This window comes from Scyliorhinus canicula, chromosome 7 (genome assembly GCF_902713615.1).
Source record: "Scyliorhinus canicula chromosome 7, sScyCan1.1, whole genome shotgun sequence".
Taxonomy (NCBI): Eukaryota; Metazoa; Chordata; class Chondrichthyes; order Carcharhiniformes; family Scyliorhinidae; genus Scyliorhinus; species Scyliorhinus canicula.
Window position 1 is genome coordinate 127,009,650 of NC_052152.1, and position 21,320 is coordinate 127,030,969.

At 51.4% G+C, this 21,320-nt stretch overlaps 1 protein-coding gene across 9 annotated transcripts in view; it reads left to right on the forward strand.

The window, feature by feature from the left end:
* The window catches only part of LOC119969356 (phospholipid transfer protein), a 268,237-nt gene that overhangs the window by 174,827 nt on the left and 72,090 nt on the right, over positions 1–21,320 (forward strand). For all 9 annotated transcript variants that reach the window (XM_038802893.1, XM_038802891.1, XM_038802887.1 and 6 more), the window contains 4 exons: positions 1,507–1,570; positions 11,702–11,793; positions 14,888–15,064; positions 15,155–15,214. In XM_038802893.1, the coding sequence (XP_038658821.1) occupies positions 1,507–1,570; positions 11,702–11,793; positions 14,888–15,064; positions 15,155–15,214 (393 nt within the window). The remainder of the gene's footprint in view (positions 1–1,506; positions 1,571–11,701; positions 11,794–14,887; positions 15,065–15,154; positions 15,215–21,320) is intronic.

Here is a 21,320-nt window from a genome sequence, read left to right on the forward strand (position 1 = left end):
GAATGTGCAAACTCCACACAGACAGTGACCCAGGGCCGGGATTCAAACCCGGGTCCTCAGCGCCGTAGGCAGCAATGCTAACCACTGTGCCACCGTGCTGCCCCTGCTCTTCCTAATTTTAAGGCTATGCCCCCTCCTTCTAGTTTCACCCGCCAGTGGAAACAACCTCTCTGCTTCCATCTTATCTATTCCCTTCATGATTTTATATGTTTCTATAAGACCCCCCTCATCCTTCTAAATTCCAATGAGTATAGTCCAAGGGATGGATTCTCCGCACTCTGAAATCACGGCCGGCGCGGGGGCGGAGAATCCATTTCCCCACATGGAATTGGGACCGGCGGCGATTCCCCGATTCTGCCGGCTCCGAAAAAGGCGGACCCTCAGAGTACGCCGCGCCGCATAGCACCAATGGGGCCATTGCTGGAGGCCCGCTCTGCCATCCTCCACCCCCGACCGGCCAAAGTCCCGACGGCATGGATCTAATGTGGTCCAGCTGGTCGGGAAACTAGCGTGGCTGCCCTGGTTGGGGGCGGACTAATCAGAGGGCAGGGCGGGCCTTATACGCGAGCGGTCAGGATCGGGCGCGCAGCCGATCGGGGGGTTTGTTTTGCAGGGTCCAGCTCCCCGGTCCGAGTCCTCCATTGAGCACGGCGCGGCCGCTGGCACAGCCTCCAACACAGAAGTGTGGGGCCCGCATCTGCAGCAAAAGCTGCTAGATTCATGCCGGGTCCCGGCTAGCCCCCTGCAGGGCTAGGAATATGTGCCCCTTTCACGCCAGTTATTTTGGCGTGAAAGTCCACAGTTCTGATGCTGGCGTGGGGACACAGCCCCAATAACGGAGAATCCAGCCCCCAGTCTACTCAGTGTCTCCTCATAAGCCAATCCACTCAACTCCAGAATCAACCTCTTGATTCTTCTCTGCACCTCCTCCAGTGCCAGTACATCTTTTCTCAAGTAAGGAGACCAAATCTTTACACAGATGTGGCCTCACCAGCACCTTATACAGCTGCAACATAACGTCCCTGCTTTTAAAGATGGGAGGCCAGCCAGGAGAGCTTCAGAATAGTCAAATCTGATCATCAAGGTGGGGTCGCAATACTGGAACTCCATCCCTAACAGCACTCTGGGTGTACCTGCACCACATGGACTGCAGCAGTTCAAGAAGGCTTCTTCAGGGCAATTAGGGATGGGCAGTAAATGCTGCCATAGCCAGTGAAGCCTATAATCCCATGAATAAACTTAAAAAGTAGCCAAGGTATGCATGAGGGATTCATCAGCAGCTGGGCTGAGGCAAGATTAGAGTTTGGGTGGTAAGGACAGAGTAAGGACAGCAGGATTACTTCCCTGAAGGACATTAGTGAACCAGATGGGTTTTTGCAGCAATGATAGTTTCATGGTCTCCATTACTGTCAGTGAGAGGGGTCTACACTGTGGACCTTGACTGTCAGTGTGTGGGACTGATGTTGTTTTCTGTTTTTGTGTCACCCACTTTCTCTGTTCTTGTAGATTTGCCCAGCCTTACAACATTCATCGTTGGTTCTGCTGAACTCTCTGTTGGAGACTGTTCCAGGTTTGTATATGTTGTGCTTCTTAGAGCCATTATTGAAGAAACCCTTTGTGCGCGATTCACCGGAAAGGTTTAGAAGTGTGCTAGCGAGCGGGAACTGCAGCGGCCTTCCCGGCGTTCGGCCCAGTGGGGCCAGCAATACTATACTACATTAATTGGTCCACGGGCATCTCGCTGTAAATGAAGGCTCGCCAGGCAATTCCCCGAACCGTGCTTGCCAGCACCACCGTCCCAACAAGGTCGAGCAACACTTAAGCAGCACTTGCTCAGCCTACCCCAGCCAACTTGCAACAATGGCATCCAGGAGACTGGCCCCAAGATTTGGGGATGCAGATCTGGGGAGGCTGCTGGACGTAGTGGAGGCCAGGAGGGATGTCCTGTTTCCCGAGCGTCCCGGCGGGTCAGTCACAAGGCAATGCTGCCTGGGACGAGGTGGTGGCGGCTGTGAGCGCCAGGAGTGTGACCAGGAGGACTGGTCTCCAGTGCCGGAGAAAGGTCAATGACCTACACCGGACAGCACGAGTGAGTGGACACTAACAGACACCCCTTCCCACCCCACCCCCGGCACCCGGGATCTTTCCGCCCCCACTCAAGCATCCACCACCCCCCCAACGAACCATGCAACCCCCAATCCTCCCTCCAACTCCCTCTCCCTTCAACTTCAATTGGAAGAAAAATAATTGGGTACACTAAATTTATTTTAAAAAAGGTATTGCCTTACTGACTGATCCATCCCTCCCTCTGACCACATGTCCATTCTCCCGCAGTCCACCAGCCGACGGTGCTGACCGATCCCGGGTGACCCCCCTCTCCAGTCTCCCAGGAGAACACCTCAGATAGGAGTTATGAGGAAGACACGATCGAGGTGTCACAGCTGTCATCCCTACCCTCCACCAGCGCAGATACAAGCACCTCAGTGGCAAATGTTTGTGGTCAGGCTTCTGGGGCACAATCTAGTGAGCACCACACAGCTGCTGATGCGCATCAGGTGGAGGCAGGAACGTCCAAGCGAGACAGCAGTCGGAGGGCTGCTGGATCCCAGGACCCAGCTGGGTCCCAGCCTGATGCTGAGCCTATGGAAGAGGCATTCTCTGAGTTGATGGAGATGATAGAGAGCGGTCAAGACATTCAGAGGGCGGTGTCAGCGACACTCCAGCAGATCCATGGCTGACTGGAGGAGTCCCACAAGCGCAGGAGATGTTAATGGCAATACGTGGCACCGAAGCCAACATCGCTAGGGTGGCTATGACAGTGGAAAGCCTGTTGCATGACGTCAGCACCATTAGTGAAGGTGTCCAAGGCTTTGCGCAGTCGATGGCAGCCATGGCTAAGGATCTCGGCCAAATGCCCACCTCGCTGTGGGATGTAACCCAGTAACAGGCTGACCTTGATGAGGTGCTGCGGTATATGTCCTGCTCTCAGATGGGAATGGTAGAGCCGCTGCAGAACATGTCCCGATCACTGGCACTTCACTATCAGGCCACCTGCTCAGCGGGAGCACAAATCAGTAGCAATTCTGGTCTAGCGGGAGAACATAGGGCTGAATTCTCCGCCGTCGGGATGCTCCATTTTGCCGGCAGCCCGGGGATTTCCAGATGGTGTGGGGCTGCCCCACAATGGGAAATCCCATTGACCAGCCGGCAAAACGGAGAATCCCGACAATGGAGAAATCCGTCCATAGTCTCCCAAATGGAAAACCCTGCCGAAGATTTTCAGATGGAGAGATACTGGGTATGAGCAGGGTGGAGCCAGGACAAGATTGTGCAAGTGCCAGCTCTCCAGAGGGAGAGGTCACACATTAATTCTGTTCTTCTGGACTGTAGAGATTGGTGGTTTTGCGCAGCAGAATTCTTGGTGCATTGAGTGGCCTGTCTGAAACGGGCTACTGTGGGCAAGGAGCATGAAATAGTTCAACTCCAATTTGGCACAGGGCTTTGTGCAGAGCTTGGACTCCATCCTGTCCAACATGGATGTGGCGGTCAACCACATGACAACACTCGCAGTCCCAGAAATGATGCAACATCTGATGGCTGATATCCCAGCTTCCATTGCAGCAGAGGCAGAAACCACCCAACATCCCAGTGCTGCACTGGAAGCCCTGACAGAGGTTATGGGATCTCGACCTGGCACCATGGAGGCTCAGACTGCTGCCAACATGCCTGTGGGCCAAAGGGACATATAGACTCGCACAGCAATCCAGCAGTTCCTATCCCGGAAGATCACTGGGATATTACATAGAAATTACATAGAATTTACAGTGCAGAAGGAGGCCATTCGGCCCATCGAGTCTGCACCGGCTCTTGGAAAGAGCATCCTACCCAAGGTCAACACCTCCACCCTATCCCCATAACCCAGTAACCCCACCCAACACTAAGGGCAATTTTGGACACTAAGGGCAATTTAGCATGGCCAATCCACCTAACCTGCACATCTTTGGACTGTGGGAGGAAACCGGAGTACCCGGAGGAAACCCACGCACACAAGGGGAGGATGTGCAGACTCCGCACAGACAGTAACCCAAGCTGGAATCGAACCTGGGACCCTGGAGCTGTGAAGCGATTGTGCTATCCACAATGCTACCGTGCTGCCCCACTTTTGCCCGTAGTGTCAAAAAAGGTTAGATGGGGTTACTGGGTTATGGGGATATCTGTGGTGCTATCCCAGGGGAGTGGCTCTGTAGCGCATAGACCTGCTGTCCTCTCTCAGGGTGAGGACATTCATCCTCCCAGCATCGACACTCTGCAATTCCCCAGCTAATGTCTGTCAGCTGGTCTGCCCAGATTGCTACTCCTTGTACAGAGGAGATCCATGTCTACAGCCAGACATACAGCTAATCAAGATCACCACCTACAGTCTCTTCCAGTGAAAATCAGCAGCTATGCTGCAGTCAGTGGGGTAATAGTGTTGGACAGGCAATGGCAGAGGCAAGGCAGAAACTAATTTGGGGCAGCACGGTCGCACAGTTGTTAGCACAGTTGCTTCATAGCTCCAGGGTCCCAGGTTCGATTCCTGGCTTGGGTCACTGTCTATGCGGAGTCTGCACATTCTCCCCGTGTCTGTATGGGTTTCCTCCGGGTGCTCCAGTTTCGGGATAGGTGGATTGGCCATACTAAATTGCCCGTAGTGTCAAAAAAGGTTAGATGGGGTTACTGGGTTATGGGGATAGGGTGGAGTTGTGGGCTTGGGTGGGTTGGTTTTCCGGTGAGGACTCGATGGGCCAAATGGCCTCCTTCTGCACAGTAAATTCTTTGTCTGTCTAATGGAATGCGCAAAATAGGCTTTTATAGAGTTGGCATGGGATGGTTGTTTCCTGCTGGATCTTCTTTCAGGAATGTGACCAAGTGAATGTTTTGATGGTGAGTGACAGAGGAAATGATAACAGGAGTGGGATGGTTGTCCAATGGGGATTTAGCTGAATGAGGCTCCCAGAGGAATCCAGGCCCCCGCAGGGATGTGCCGACTGCCCCGCCCTCCTCATGCTCCCGCCCCTTTCTTGTGGTCCCACCTTTCCCGCCCCCCCCCCCCCACTTTCTTCACCCCCCCCGCACTCTTGCTCGGTCCCCCCCCCCCCCCCCCCCCCCCCCCCCCCGACCCGCCTCTTGCTGAATCCATGATGTTCAGGGCTGTGCCCTCCTGATGTTAAGGTACTCCAGGTTACAGTGGACCACCACAGATCAAAGCCCTCTCTCGGTGAGTACTGGAGGCCTCTGCAAAACAGGAGCTGTTGCTTCAGCATCCGGAGAGTCTGTTTGATTATGTTTCCTGTGCCTCCCGTTGTACACATACTGATCATGTGTGGTTGGGTTGTGGAGGGGAATCTAGAATTTTATAGGTTTCTCGCAGACTCCCCCCTCATTCTTCTGAACTTCAGTGAATATAATCCTAACCGATTCAATCTCTCCTTGTACGTCAGTACTGCCATCCCAGGAATCAGCCTGGTAAACCTTTGTCGCACTCCCTCTGTCGCGAGAACATCCTTCCTAAGGTAAGGAGACCAGAACTGCACACGATATTCCAGGTGTGGCCTCACGAAGTTCCTGTATTATTGCAGCAAGAAATCATTGCTCCTGTACTCGAATCATTGCGCCATGAAAGCCAGCATACCATTTGTCGCCTTTACCGCTGGCTGCATCCGCACACAAATCCTTCAGTGACTGGTGTACAAGGTCTCGATGTGTCCTCTTGTCATGTAGTAGCCGCGCTCTGGTTTGATGTAGTGTCTGTAGGATGAAGAGAAGCGACACTGAATGAGAGCAATTCTGACTGCTGTGAGGGTCCTGAGACTGCTGTGAGGGTCCTGACCTGAAGAAATTCAGGGCCTCTGGCAGTGTCATACTTGCCCTTTTCTCAGGCTACAGGTTTGTTTCCAACAGATAGCAGAGTTCTGTGAGCACCTCCTTTGTAAAGTGCCGAAGATGCCTGCACTGCTCCTGCCTTAGATGAAGGTAAGAGAAATGCTTCTAGAAGACCAAATACAGATGAGGCCTACTCAGAACCATCTCCCTCTATCCCTCCTGCTCCATCCATGAGCAGCTGGACCTATTCTTTGCAGAGTATGCTCAATCTTCCTCTCTCCTGTAGATCTAGGTGACCACTTTCCTGTTTTATTTTACAATTGCAATACAATGCTATGATTCTTTATTATTGAGTGCACAATTCATTATAAGAACTCAGGCACAAAGTTCCCAATTTCAGCAATACTGCTGCAAACAATGGTTTACTCAAGCAACTTTTACCAATCTTACCTTTGAGCTCTACGGTCTATATAAACTAGCTGTACACAATTCAGCAAAAGGCACACAATATGACATAAGATATATCAACATGGAGCCAGGAGGACAGACTTCATCCATCTTGATCACCCTGTTACTATGGGTTTTATGGTTCACTTAAGCTCTTTAATCATTTTATTACGATAAACACAGTGACATGAACAACACGGCCCAGACCCTGAAGGCATGGGTGACTGATCTGTGCTGCGCACATTCGTTCAGCTCCTCATTCTTGCTCTGCACCTTTGGGATTCTGTGATTCAATGGATTCTAGAGCTGCTTCACCAAGTATCTGTGGTCAGGAACCCTGCAAACGGCTTTAACTCATTTGTGCGTTGATCGCACAAACAGCCCAAGATGTTGAGATGCTTGTGCAGTGTGAATCCACATTCCCACAGAAATGGAACAAGTGGTGTGATCAGAACCTTTTGCAGACACAACCAGTCCCTTGCTCACCTGCAGCACCACACCCTGCATCAACTGCAATCAACTCCTACACCCACCAGCAACTTCCACAAACTCAAACCCGGCAGCTCAAGATCAATCAACATCTAACCTGTCAGTAACAGTGCTGGTGGCAATGAGGGGACCATCCTGCTGCACACTCCACTCTGCGTGTTTAACAGAGGGCGTTAGGATAAGCAGCCAGGCTGAAATTGGCAGTGCTGCTGTCAAGTACGTGCAAGTTAGTAACTGCTGTCACCATCTGGGTACTCAGCACTGAGGGCACTGTTATAACCTGCCTGCTTACTACTGGCTGGGGACTAATGTCAATCCCACAATCGTTAGGGAGTATGAGCTTCCCCAATGAGCAAGGGAGTTGCTATCCTTCAACTCGTGCTGGATTCTTCGTGGCCCTCACAAAACTGGCGACGAGGGTTAAAGTGAACAGCTGTCTACACTGCTGAAGCCACCTCCCTGGATTTTTGTTGGATACAGGTTGGAAGTTTTTTTCTATTACACCATGCCTCTGTATGGACGTTTGGATGTTTTTGATGCTACGCTGGAAAGTTGGAACCAGTACGCACAACGGATGCGTTACTATTTCCGGGCAAACAACATCACCAAAAATGAGCGCCAGGTGGTCATATTGCTCACCGCCTGCAGCCCGCATACGTTTGGGGTGATTAGGAGCCTTACGCACTCAGCTGCGCCGGACACCAAGGCGTTTGATGAACTTGTGAACTTAGTGGGGCAAAATTTTAACCCAACCCCCTCCAGATAGTCCAGCATTACTGGTTTAATACCGCTGAGAGGACCCCAGGAGAATCCCTTGCCGACTTTCTATCCAGGCTACGCAGGATTGCGGAGAACTGTGACTATGGTGAGACATTGTCATAAATGTTAAACGACCGTTTGGTTTGCGGTATTAACACTGCGGCCATCCAGTGAAAGTTGTTAGCTGAGCCAACATTGACTTTTCAACAGGCCATTCAAATAGTATTGTCCCGAGAGAGCGCAGAACGGGGAGTGCAGGAGCTACAGGGAATGGAGGTGCATGACATGGGGCGCAACCCCTTCCGTCCAAAAGCATCCCCCCGCACCCCTGCGGTACCTTGGGCGGGTTGGTGTCCGGAACGACGCCAGTGGCCGCCGGACGTTCCTCCCCGAAGGTAGCCTTCTCCAGAACCAATGGATGAGGAGCCATGTCCGTGTCAGACTTGTAGGTGCCGACCCCGTCGCGGACGCCGGTCCTGGGGGCGCCAGAGGCGCCGTCATACCGACAGAAACTGGGGCCAGCCCAGGGGCCGTACCTTCCATTTGGATGAACCTGCGGCGACTACTCCCGAGGACGAGGAGACGGAGGATGACTGCCTGCAGCTGCATTGTGTGGCAGCTCCCCATGTGGCCCCCATTAAGGTGACAGTACGGGTCAATGGTCACCTGCTTGAGATGGAGGTGGGCGCTGGCGCAGTGGTCTCCGTAATCGCCCAGAGGACATTCGAGCGCATCAAGCAGGGGATACAGGCCCTTACATTAACCAACACACAGGCCAGGTTGGCCACCTACACGGGGGAACCATTCGACATTGCAGGCACTACGATGACCCCTGTTGTTTATGAATGCCAGGAGGGACGTTTCCCACTTATTGTGGTGCGCGGCAATGGGCCCAGCCTGTTCGGTCGGGGCTGGTTGCGCCATTTGCGGGTGCAGTGGCAGCACATCCTCCAAACAGGTTCTGGAGGGTTCACGAAGGTACTAGAATGGTACCCAGACGCATTCCAGCCCGGTTTGGGTAGCCCGTATCCAAGTCGAACCAGGAGCCACGCCGCACTATTTCCGGGTGTGCCCGATGCCTTAAGCCTTGCTCGAGAACGTAGAAGGGAAGCTCACTCGTTTGGAGACCTTGGGTATTATCAGACTGGTCCGTTTCGCTGACAGGGCCATGAGGTGAGGGCCATGACCTGTAATGAAGCCAGATGCCACAGTTCGCTTGTGCGGCGACTATAAACTTACAGTGAATACGGCTTCCCGGCTCGACTGATATCCAATGCCTCACAAAGAGGATCCCTACGCAAAGCTTGCAGGCGGACTCTCGTTCACAAAATTAGATATGAGTCACGCCTATCTACAATCAGAGCTGGACCCTGCCTCCCGGCCATATGTAACTACTAATACACACCGGGTCCTGTATGAATATACACGGTTGCCCTTTGGGGTATCCTCTGCCTGCGTTATTTTTCAACGCGTCATGGAGGGCTTCTTGAGAGGTTTACTGTGTGTCGCTGTCTACTGAGACGACGTTTTGACAGGGACGTCAGAGCAGGAACATTTGGAAAATTTGGAGGCGATCCTTAGACGCTTTTCAGAGGCTGGGGTCTGTTTACGTCACACAAAGTGCATCTTTCAGGCGAAGGAAGTAGTCTACCTGGGTTATCAGGTGGACCGCGAAGGTTTGCACCCCGTCGCAGAGAAGGTGCGCGGAATTCAACAGGCCCCTGCCCTGACTGACACTTCGCATCTTCGTTCTTTTCTCGGCCTCGTAAATTATTACGGGAAGTTCCTCCCCAGTCTGGCAACTACGCTGGCCCCGTTGCACCTTCTGCGAAAGAAGAATCACACCTGGGTTTGGGGTCAGCTGCAAGAAACCGCTTTCCAGCAGGTAAAAGAACAATTGTCGTTGTCTGGGTTACTATCCCACTATGATCCTGCTCATCATGTGTGATGCATCCCCGTATGGTATTGAGGCCGTCCTGTCCCACAAGTTGGAGAACGGGGCCGAGCGGCCGATATCTATCGCCTCCCGCACATTGACTGCAGCGCAAAAGAAGTACACGCAGATCGAGAAGTAGGCCCTGGCGGTGGTCTTTGCGGTGAAATGCTTCCACCAGTATGTGTATGGCCGCCACTTCACTATCGTGACTGATCATAAGCCTCTGTTGGGATTTTTCCGAGAGGATAAGCCAATACCGCCCATTGCTTGGGCGCGCTTGCATGCGGATTTCGCCAGCCCTTTTCAAGGATCCATGTTCCTTCTATAGGAATGCCAGCCTAAATGGTTAGAGGTGCATAAGATGGTAGGCACAACGTCCTGTGCAACAATCGAAGAAGCGTTTGTCTTTCAGTATGCATGGCCTCGCCGAGGTACTGGTCAGTGACAACAGCACTCCGTTCACAAATAAGGAGTTTGCGAGGTTCATGAATATGAACGGCATACGCCATATCCACACCGCTCCATACCACCCGGCTTCCAATGGGTTGGCGTAGCGTGCAGTGCAGACATTCAAACGGGGCCTAAAGAAGCAGTTTTCCGGGTCTATGGACACAAGACTGGCTCGTTTTTTGTCTTCATACAGGACCACTCCACATGCGGTGACTGGGGTAGCTCCTGCACAACTCCTAATGGAGACTTCCAACCTGCCTTAGCATGGTTTTCCCGGACATTGGCGCAAAAGTACGCCACACTCAAGAACGGCAGGGACATGGTTTTTCTCGGCATCGACCGATTTTGGCAGTTTATGCCCGGTGACCCAGTGTTCGTTCAAAATTTTGCTGGTGGGGTCCAGTGGGTCCCTAGTGTTATCTTTCGCCGAATGGGCCCTGTCTCTTACCAGGTGTAAGCCCAGTGTTATCTCCAGCGCAAGCATGTAGACCATGTTCGGTCCAGAAGACTATCTCTTCCAAAGATTCCCTGCCCCCGGAGCTCATTTCTACAGCCACAGACACCAGACACAGTGGAGGGTGTTCCTTACGATCTTCCTCTGGTGGCGCACTCAAAGCCTGCGCAGGTCGTTGCAGAACCGCGTGGAGATACAGACGCTGAGATGACGAAGGCAGCGGATCCGACTCCGAGAGGAAGACACAGGATGCCTCAGAGGGGGAATCCTCGGGCCCACGGGCCATGGATGGTCAACCGTTCATCGCGAAAGCACCGTTCTCCGTCTCATTACACGCCGCCCGATCCAGCGCCTCGTGCAAATGTTGTCCGGCCTGCGGCAAAAGTCTGATGCCCTCCTTCGCCAGGGTCTTCGGTGGATTCCTTGGACTTTGGGGGGGGGGGAGCGATGTTATAACCTGCCTGCTTACCATTGGCTGGGGACTAATGACAATCCCACAATCCTATGGGAGTATGAGCTTCCCCAATGAGGGGGATGGAGAAATCATTAGCAGATTCCCTGAAATAAATAGAGCTGGCCAGTTTGGAACCAGCTAGAGAGGAGTGAGCAGCAAGGGAGTTGCTGTTGCTGTTGCTGCTGCTGCTGCTGTTGTGTGTATATATATGTTATTGTAAATAAATGTTATTTCTTTCTATCCTTCAACTCGTGCTGGATTCTTTGTGGCCCTCACAAAAGGCGCATATTTCTGACGCATGTGCTCATGCATTCATCATGATATCGTTCAGTGTGGGCCTTGCCGGCCCTCACCAAGATGTCGTTCAGTGTGGACCATGCTGGAAACATTTGTGTGCAGTATAAGTGCCATTTTGCCAATACAAGAGTATTTTTAGCACTAAAAACACAGGTGCTATGGAACCATTAACTGTGGGATAACGTGATACCCAGTATTACACAGTCTACACATTCAGCTCTCCCACTCCACTGCTTCATGCTCCATCTGGCTGACCCACGCTCCTTGTTGAGATTCTAGGACAGCAGAGCCTATACACTGTCTCCAACATGGTGGAATCGCTCTTCTTTATTACTGTGGTGGTATCTGTTTTACTGATTATGATTGATCTTCCTGTCTGCAATTGAGCAAGCTAGATTCAATAGTTAAACATAGCTGATGGATGCTGATCTCTGGGAATCCAGGCAATAGGATCATTAGTGTAAATGGGTCTGAATCTACAGAGTCGTTCCTGCTAATTGTGATGATAATGAGTCTCCTGGAATTCACATCTTCTCTTTTTTTCTCTATAAAGTGAGAACACCAGTGGATCAATACGTAGGGATTGATTATTCACTCCTCAGTGATCCAGATGTCCAATCTGACTGGATGGACATGGAATTCAAGGTAAGGCGCCTATACAACCATCAGCTACCGTCCAGACATTCCCAAATGTCCTGAGTACCTGTCTCCCATCCCCCGGGAACATCCATTTTCCATCATCCTCGGGGAGGAAGAGGAAAAGAACCATTGGGATTTATTATTAGGGCTTCCCCAAGAGATGGGCCCAGTATGAGTTTACAGCAAGTGCAAGGCCAGAGCAGCCCTGATGTTCCAGGGGGAAAGGCCCTCCCACCCCTATCCTGCTGTTGAGTTTCCTTCCCAGGAACCCCCAACCTCCCTCCCTCACTGGGCCTTGAGGATGTCTGAGGGCTGTTCAGATGGAGAGTGATTCAAGCTGGTTCTGCCTGTTCAGTATCCCAGCATTGGAGCAAAGTCCTAGCCAGTCATCCTTACTGCTTGTTTACATTTATTGGAACTTGGCTGACCTTTCACTGGGTTTCAAAGTGGACACTCTGCATCTCGGTATTCTCACCTTGTGACTTTGATAAATGGACCAGAGACCTATTGTACTGGATGAGCAACTCCGAGATTGTGAGTTCACTAAGGACACGTTATGGAACTGAATTCAATAACTCTGATATATGGACTGGCAGCAGAACAATGACCATGAAAGATGCCACCAATGTCCTTCAAGGAACGCAAGTCTGTCTTATTTGTTACTGTAGCTTCATCTTATCTAGTTGCCTCTTATTGTTCTTAAGATAAGAAATAAGAGCAGGTTAAACCATTCAGCCCCTAAAACCTGCTTCACCATCCAGCATGATCATGACTGATCACTCCACATCCCCATTCATTCCCCATATCCCTTAACTCCCTAACAGACTAAAAATCTCTTTATCCCAGCATTGAAAGTATTCAATGATGGAACCATAACACTCTGGGGATGAGAATTCCAAAGATTCACAGCACTTTCAGTGAAATATTTTCTCCTCATCTCAGTCCAAAATGATCGGCCCCCTTATCCTGAGACTGTGCCCCAGTATTTTAGATTCCCTGCCCAGCAGACACAATCTCTGTGTGTCCACCCTGTCAAACTCCTTCACAATCCTGTGTGTTTTACTGAGATCAACTCTCATTCTTCTGAACTCCAGAGAACATAAACCCAATTTACTCAGCCTGTCAACAACCCTCTCATCCCAGAGACCAATCTAGTAAACCTTCTCTGTACCCTCTCCAATTTAAATATATCCTTCCTTAAATGTAGAGACCAAAACTGCACACAGTATTCCAGATGTGGTCTCTCCAAAACCCTGTACAACCGGACAAAGGTTTCTTTAATCCCTATACTCCAATTCCCTGGCAATAAAGGATAACATGTCATTGGCCTCCCTGATTGCTTGGTGCACCTGCATGATGACTTTCTGTGTTCCTTCTACGAGCACATCCAAATCTCATTGAACATCAACACTGACGAGTTTCACACCTTTTAAAAAATATTCTGCTTTCCTATTCTTGCGACCAAACAGCCGATAGAGAATAAGGTGCACAGCAGGAACTCATCAAGGCTCCTTAGACAGCACCTTCCAAACCCACATCCGCTATCATCTAGAAGAACAAGGACTGCAGACACATGGGAACATTACCACCTGGAAGCTGCCAGCCAAGTCACATACCATTCGGACTTGGAAATATATTACCGTTCTTTCATTATCGGTGGGTCAAAATCCTGAAACTCTCTCCCTAAACAGCACTGTGGGTGCACCTACACCTCATGGACTGCAGTGGTTCAAGAATGCAACTCAACACCACCACCTCAAGGGTAATTAGGGATGGGCAATAAATGTTTGCCTAGCCAGCAAAGCCCACACCTTCCACATTTGGGGAATAAATATAAATATTTTAAAAATAGATACAAATTAAAATGAGTTATTCACCTCCTGGACTTTTTTATAACAGTGCTAGTTCATTCCTGATCAGTAAGTATTTGATCTTAAGTTTCTGAGCATGGGTATCAGTGGAGGCAATTTGACCTCAGACAGGTTTGACTGACTGACTTCACTTTGAACAGGAACAGCTATATCATAGAACATACAGTGCAGAACAAGCTATTCGGCTCATCGAGTCTGCACCGACCCACTAAAACCCTCACTTCCACCCTATCCCAATAACCCCTCCTAACCTTTTTGGACACTAAGGGCAATTTATCATGGCTAATCCACCTAACCTGCACGTCTGTGGACTGTGGGAGGAAACCGGAGCACCCGGAAGAAACCCACGGACACACGGTGAGAACGTGCAGACTCCGCACAGACAGTGACTCAGCGGGGAATCGAACCTGCGACCCTGGCGCTGTGAAGTATCAGTTCAACCATTTTACACTTGTCAATCCTGTTTCTTTACAACACCCTGTCCCCCTCCAGTTATATATTGGGAACTTTTTATATAACATTTATAATAATAATGGCTTATTGTCACAAGTAGGCTTCAATGAAGTTACTGTGAAAAGCCCCTCGTCACCACATTCCGGCGCCTGTTCGGGGAGGCCGGTACGGGAATTGAACCCGTGCTGCTAGCCTTGTTCTGCAAAGCCCCCTCACATCATCATGAAACTCAGTGAAGTGTTTAATATAAATGTACACAATGTGGTAATGTAGAAGATCCAGCATCCAGGAACATATATGTGTACAATCAATTGGCAAGATTGGAGTTGCTCAGTGGAAATTAATGAGTGTGCTACTGACCTGTGTAAAAATGGTGCAGCTTGTCAAAATACTTGTGGGAGCTTTGGGAAAAAAAGCGGCATGGTGGCACAGTGATTAGCACTGCTGCCTCACAACGCCAGGGTCCTGGGTTCAATTCCAGACTTGAGTGACTGTGGAGTTTGCACTTCCTCCTTGTGCCTGCGTGGGTTTCTTCCTATAGTCCAAAGATGTGCGGATTAGGTTATGTTGATAAGGTTAGGTTATGGGGATCGGGTATGGTGGACAGGGGGGTGGACCTGGGTAGAGTGCTCTTTTGGAGGGCCAGTGCATGCTCGTTGGGCCGAATGGCCTCCTTCTGCACTGTTTCGATCTGGTTTCATCGAAAGGCACACAGATTTTGGCCACGCCCTGTTCTGCTAACTTCCTGACTCTTGAGATTTCTGCTCCTGTTTCAGGGGATGTTCTACCCTCTTGGGAATGAGAACGATACACTGCTGAACACTGCAATCGTCCCTCTTCTGAAGGGAAAGGAGCGAATGGTGTACTTCTCTGTGTCGGAGTACTTCTTTGATTCCGCCATGTATTCCTATTATAAAGCTGGTGTGTTGAAGACCGAGATTCCTGAGAAAAAGGTACAGCTCCTAATCATTACAACCTCATGTCTTACAAAACAATTTACTGACAACAATTACTGAACTCCCTCATTCCTCATTTGTGTATAGATGTCAGTGGATCTTGCCTATTTACTCAGAACTACATTCTTTGGAGCAATCATTCTGCTGGTAAGTAACCTATGGTGACATGGACTGATATTGTCCCGCCTTCGCTCCCTCTGTCTCTCTCTACTCCTTCTCTTTGTCTCTCTCCTCCCTCACTGTCTCTCCCATAGTGCATTCAGGCTGGGGGGACCCGGGCATCGCTTCGGGATCTTGGAGATCGGGACGGACGCCATTTTTAAATGGCATCCCGATGTCCTGCTGCACTGGGGTATTCAGGCAAGTTTCCCGTTGAGGCCGTTTATGTAACATGAGTCGTGTTGTATCGCCATGTGTTTCTTGGCAACCCGCTGGCTATGGGACTTTGTTCCCAATTCGTTGAATCAAGCACACTGTGTCTATCTCTGTCTGTCTGTCTGTCAGTCTGTCTCTCTCTCTGTCTCACACTCTCTGACTCTTTTTCCTTCCTCTCTCTGCCTCTCTCTTTCTGTCTCTTTCTCCTCCTGACTGTGATGTTCATGGTGCCAGGGGCGGTTTTTGCTTCTCTCTCACTGGTCTGACTGTTTCATTTCTGACGTTGTTCAGACTGCAGGAGCTGGGAGAAGTGTAAAATTATTACTCTCTTTAACAGCCAGAGACAGCACAAAGTGAAGTGTGATATGAAATCAGTTCTCCATGAAATGGCACAGAGCTCCATACAAGCCACAGGGTACAGGTACCTGTGCAGTGGTAGCATCTGTGACTATCTGTAGCATCTGGCACAAGAGTGGTGTTTGCAATTCTGTGTCCAGTTTTTAAGATTAATCTTTATGGAGAATGTGCTCAGAACCAATTGAAACTGATACCTGTCGGCATCAGAGCTGGTGATAATGAGCGAGGGAGTGAGAGTTAATTCTGACCAGATTTGCACAGTAGTGGGTACCAATCCTTCATCTCACACTATGACATCACCTTTCACCCCTACACCTCGACCTTACCCGTTCATCCCGATTCTTTAGTCTCACCCTTTGACCTTCATTGTCACCCTGACTTTTTCATCTCATTCTTTCAGCCTTCCTGCTTAGCGACATGTTGGGATCAATGACCTACAAAAGTAGAATTGGGAATCTGCGGACGATGTTTCAGGAACAAGGGTGGAGGCTCGGGGTGCAAGATCTCAAAGATGGCCACCTCCTGATTATTAAAGTTCCATGTGCTAGTGGTTTAGGAACAGAAAGATACAGCAAGTTAATAAAAGGCTGGAAAAGGCAGGCAGATGGGAACCTGCCAGATTCCTGAGCATTATTGAGGTGGGAGGGACCTATACAAGCCGGGTGGGTCATACTTGAACTGGGCTGGAACCAATGTCCTCAAAGATCTGAGGATGTTTACACCCTGGACATGTGGTTTTCGCTTTCTATGAATTTACAGCTTCTACTTTCTCTGCCTAAGGCAGTGGGTGTAGGGCACAGGCGAGTTTTAAAGCAGTGTTTTTTTTTCACTGCCTCTGTCTGGACAAAATCCCGTGGAGGGCTAGCCCTCCCAAACCTCCAATTCTACCACTGGGCAGCGACGGCAGAAGGAGTGATGGGGTGGATAAAGGAGCCAGAGGCCGAGTGGGTGCGTGCAGAGGAGACCTCCTGCAAGGGGACCTCTCTCCCGGCCCTCGCCATGGCAGCACTCTCATCCCCATCCAAGAAACACTCCAGCAGCCTGTGGTGATAGCCACCCTCCAGACATGGAACCAACTATGGCAGCAATTCGGACTGACCGAATTGTCGGACAAAGCTCCTATCTGCAATAACCACAAATTCACACCAGTACTCACTGATGCCACCTTCAAAAGGTGGAGACAGGACGGGGGGGACATTGACAGTCAGGGACCTATACACTGATGGTAGAGTCACAACACTAGAAGAACTGATGCAGAGATTCCAACTAGCTAAAGGCAACAAACTCGAAGAACTGCAGCTTAAAAACATCCTAAGGAAAGAAACGAGGACATACCCGTGACCACCACGATAGACACTATTAGAAGAGACACTATTAGACATCCTCGGCAGAGGGCACTGTAGTGACATGTACGAACAACTGCTAGAGAGGGCCGACACCGAACTGGACATGATGAGGAGGAAATGGGCGGAAGACTTGGGGTTCAAAATAGGGTGGGGATTCTGGAGCGAAGCACTGCACAGGGTCAACTCTACCTCCACATGTGCGAGGCTCAACCTAACGCAGCTAAACATGGTACATAGAGCCCTCTTGACCAGAACCCAAATGAGCAGGTTATTCCCAAACGTGGAGGATAGATGTGAACGGTGCCAAGGAGACACGGCCAACCACTCCCACATGTTCTGGTCTTGCCCCAGACTTGCGGGGTACTGGACAGACTTCTTCGAGGCAATGTCCAAAGTGATGGGGATGAGGGTGGAGCCATGCCCGAAAGTGACGGTCTTTGGGGTATCAGACCAGTCAGATCTCTCCATGGGGAGGAGGGCTGACGCGCTTGCCTTTGCCTCCCTGATCGCCCACCGTAGAATCCTGCTTGGTTGCACTGGCTGTCCGATCTATCAGAATTTCTCCAAATTCACCATCCGTGGGTCGGGGAAGAGGGATTCCACAAAATATGGGAGCCATTCACATGACTGTTCTGAGACCTGTTTGTGGCCAACACACAAATAAATATATAGCCAGTAGCCAGGGGGAAATAGCCAGAACAAGATAGAAAGAAGAAAGCGAGGGAAGACCAGCAAGAAAAAATGGGGAAAAGGGGGGAAGGGAGGGGGGGTCAAGGAGAGAGGAGCTGGAGGAGGGGGGGCAGGGAGGATTGTATGCTGAGCCAGACGGCGACAGACTGTAAATAGAGAAACCTGAGAAGGAATCTTTGTGACTGTACAATAAATGAAAACGAACGGCAATGTATATAATGTTGAAAATGCCAATAAAAAGATTTAAAAAAAATATATATTTGGCAAAGCCCCCCCCCCCCCCCCCCCCCCCCCGACACCCCATGTTCCAATACCTTCTTAACCCGTGGGGTTTCCTGAGATCAAAGTGTTGACTTTCTTAAAGAATGATTTTGGGACGAAGATCGGGAGGGAAGTTCTGAAAGACAAATAAGAATCTCGGCGGCACTGTCGTTTTCACTGTCTGCACCCTCCCTGCCAGCGACAATGGCAGCGCATCCCATCTCTTAAAATGCCCCTCATATGTTCCACCAACTGTGCCAAGTTCAACTTGTACAGCTGCTCCCATCCCCGCACCACCTGGATATGCAAATATCTGAAGGGCCACCTTAAACGGTAGCTGACCCAACTTCCTCTCCTGCCCCAGACCTCGATTGGGAACACCTAGGGCGGAATTCTCCGCTCCCCACTTGGCGTGGGAGAATCGTGGGAGGGCCTCCCGACATTTTTTGCGCCCCCCTGGCGCCCCCAGCGATTCTCCCCCCCCCCCCCCCCCCCCGCTCGTAAAAATCGCCGCTCGCCGTTTTCCACGGCGAACGGCGATTCTCTAAGCCCGATGGGCCGAGCGGCCAGACCTTCACGCCCGTTTCACCACGGCAGCAACCACACCTGGTCGCTGCATTTGTGAAACGGGCGCCAGATGCCCGTTTGGGGCATCTAGGGGCCCAATTGGCACGGGTGCACCACGACTGTGCTCAGGAGGGGACAGGCCCGCGGTCGGTGCCCACCGATCATCGGGCCAGCGTCCAAAACGGACGCACTCTTTCCCCTCCGCCGCCCGGCAAGATCAAGCCGCCACGTCTTACTGGGCGGCTGAGGAGAAAGACGGCCACCGCGCATGCGCGGGTTCATGCCGTCTGCGCGATGAAGTCATCCACGCATGCGCGGGTTGGAACCGGCAACCCGCGCATGCGCGGATGACTTCACATTCTCGGCGTGATGAGGTCGCTGCCGAGAAAGACGGAGGCCCACTCCTCCGTGAATTAGGTGCGGGGAGCAGGCTCCGAGGCCATCATGAACCTCGGCCGAGTTCACAACGGCCTTCACGAATTCGGCCCACTGCGGAGAATTCCGCCCCTGATTCTTCCCCATGTTTAGCTTATATTCAGAAAACTGGCTAAACTCCAGTAGAATACTCATTATTCCCCCAATACCACCCAGTGGGTCCTGGATATAAAGCAGAAGGTCGTCCACGTATACCGAGGCCCTGTGCTCAACCAGTCCCCCACACAATCCCTTTCCAAATCCTCAAGCACCATTGCCAATGGCTCTTGCCAAGCGAAAGGCAATGGGGAGAGTGGGCACCCCTGCCTTGTCCAACGACGTAGCCCGACGTACACCGAGCTCACCCGATTCGTCTGCACACTCGCGAACCGGCGCCCTATACAACTGTCGAACCCAATCCAGAAATCCCTTCCCGAACCTGAACCATCCTAACACTTCCCACGAGTATTCCCATTCCACCTGATCCAAAGCCTTCTCTGCATCTATTGCCACTGCCACCTCTACGTCCTGTCCCTCCAGGGACATCATTATCACAATTAGTAGCCTCCTAACATTCGCCAACAGTTGCATTCCCTTTAGACAATTGCCACCAGTCTCATCTTCCCCTATCACCCCCGGCACACAGTCCTCAATTCGCGAGGCCAGGATCTTTGCCAACAACTCAGCATCCACATTTAATAGCGATATCGGACGATAGGACCCACACTGCTCCGGATCTTTATCCTTCTTGAGTATTAGGGACATGGACGTCTGCTCTAATGTTTCCCTTGACTCTATATGCCCTCACCAAACCCATCCATGTCCAGGGTCTTCCCTACCTGCATCGCCCCCAATCCCTCCATCACCTCTACCAATGGGGGCCCCCATGCCCCTTCACCAGGTCCTCCTCCACCTTGGGGAACTCCAACCCATCCAGGAACCACTGCATCCCCCTCCCCCCTCCACCTCCCTCCAGGCTGGGGGCTCCGAATCATAAAGCCTTCTGAAAAACTCCTCAAAAACCCCATTCATCCCCACTGGGCCCAGTACCACTCTTCTCCTCCCGTCCTTCACCCTTCCAATCTCCCTCGCCACCTCCTGCTTCATATGTTGGCGGGTTGGCATCCTACTAGCCTTCTCCCCGTACTCATACACTGCTTCTCCGCAACTGCCCTACTGCCTACCCCATGGACACCAACCCAAACTCCATCTGGAGCTTCTACCTCTCCTTCAACAATCCCACTTCCGTGGCCTCCGAATACCAGCTGTCCACCCGCAGAATCCCGTCCACCAACCTTGTCGTCTCTGCTCGCTCCACCTTTTTTCTATGTGCCCAGATCGATATGAACTCACCCCCCCCCCCCCCCCCCAACCACTGCCTTGAGCATCTCCCATAGCGTGGCAGCCAAGACCTCACCCGTATCATTCAGTTCCACGTACACCCAAATGGCGGCCCTCACCCGCTCGCACACCTCCTCATCCGCGAACAGCCCTACGTCCAGTCTCCACTACGGGCGCTGGGCCCACCTCGGTCCACTTGCAAGTCCACCTTGTGTGGCGCCTGGCCTGAAACCACAATTGCCGAGTACACCGAGTCGGTACTGGTTTAGCTCACTGGGTTAAATCGCAGGCTTTTAAAGCAGACCAAGCAGGCCAGCAGCACGGTTCGATTCCCATACCAGCCTCCCCGGACAGGTGCCGGAATGTGGCGACTAGGGGCTTTTCACAGTAACTTCATTGAAGCCTACTTGTGACAATAAGCAATTTTCATTTCATTTCGATGACCTCAGCAGCACCTTGTCCAACACATATAAGTCAATCCGAGAGTACACCCTATGCACATGGGAGAAGTACGAGAACTCCCTCGCCCTCGGTGTCCAAATCTCCACGGATCCACACCTCCCATGAACCCCATCAGCTCCTTCGCTACTGCTGCCACGCTCCCCCCCCCCCCACCCCCCACCCCCCACCCCCCACCCCCCAATAATCAGCCAGTGCGAGTCCAGGTCCGGGACCTTCCCCAGCATCCGCCTCCACATCATCCCAGTTTGGGGCATAAACATTTACCAAAACCACTGGCATCCCCTCCAGCTTCCCATTCACCATCACGGACCTCCCTTGAATCTGCCACAATGTTCTCCACCTCGAACGCCACCCGTTTGTTTATCAACACGACCACCCTCTGCATCTTCATGTCTAATCCAGAATGAAAGATTTGCCCTAACCACCCTTTCCTTACAATT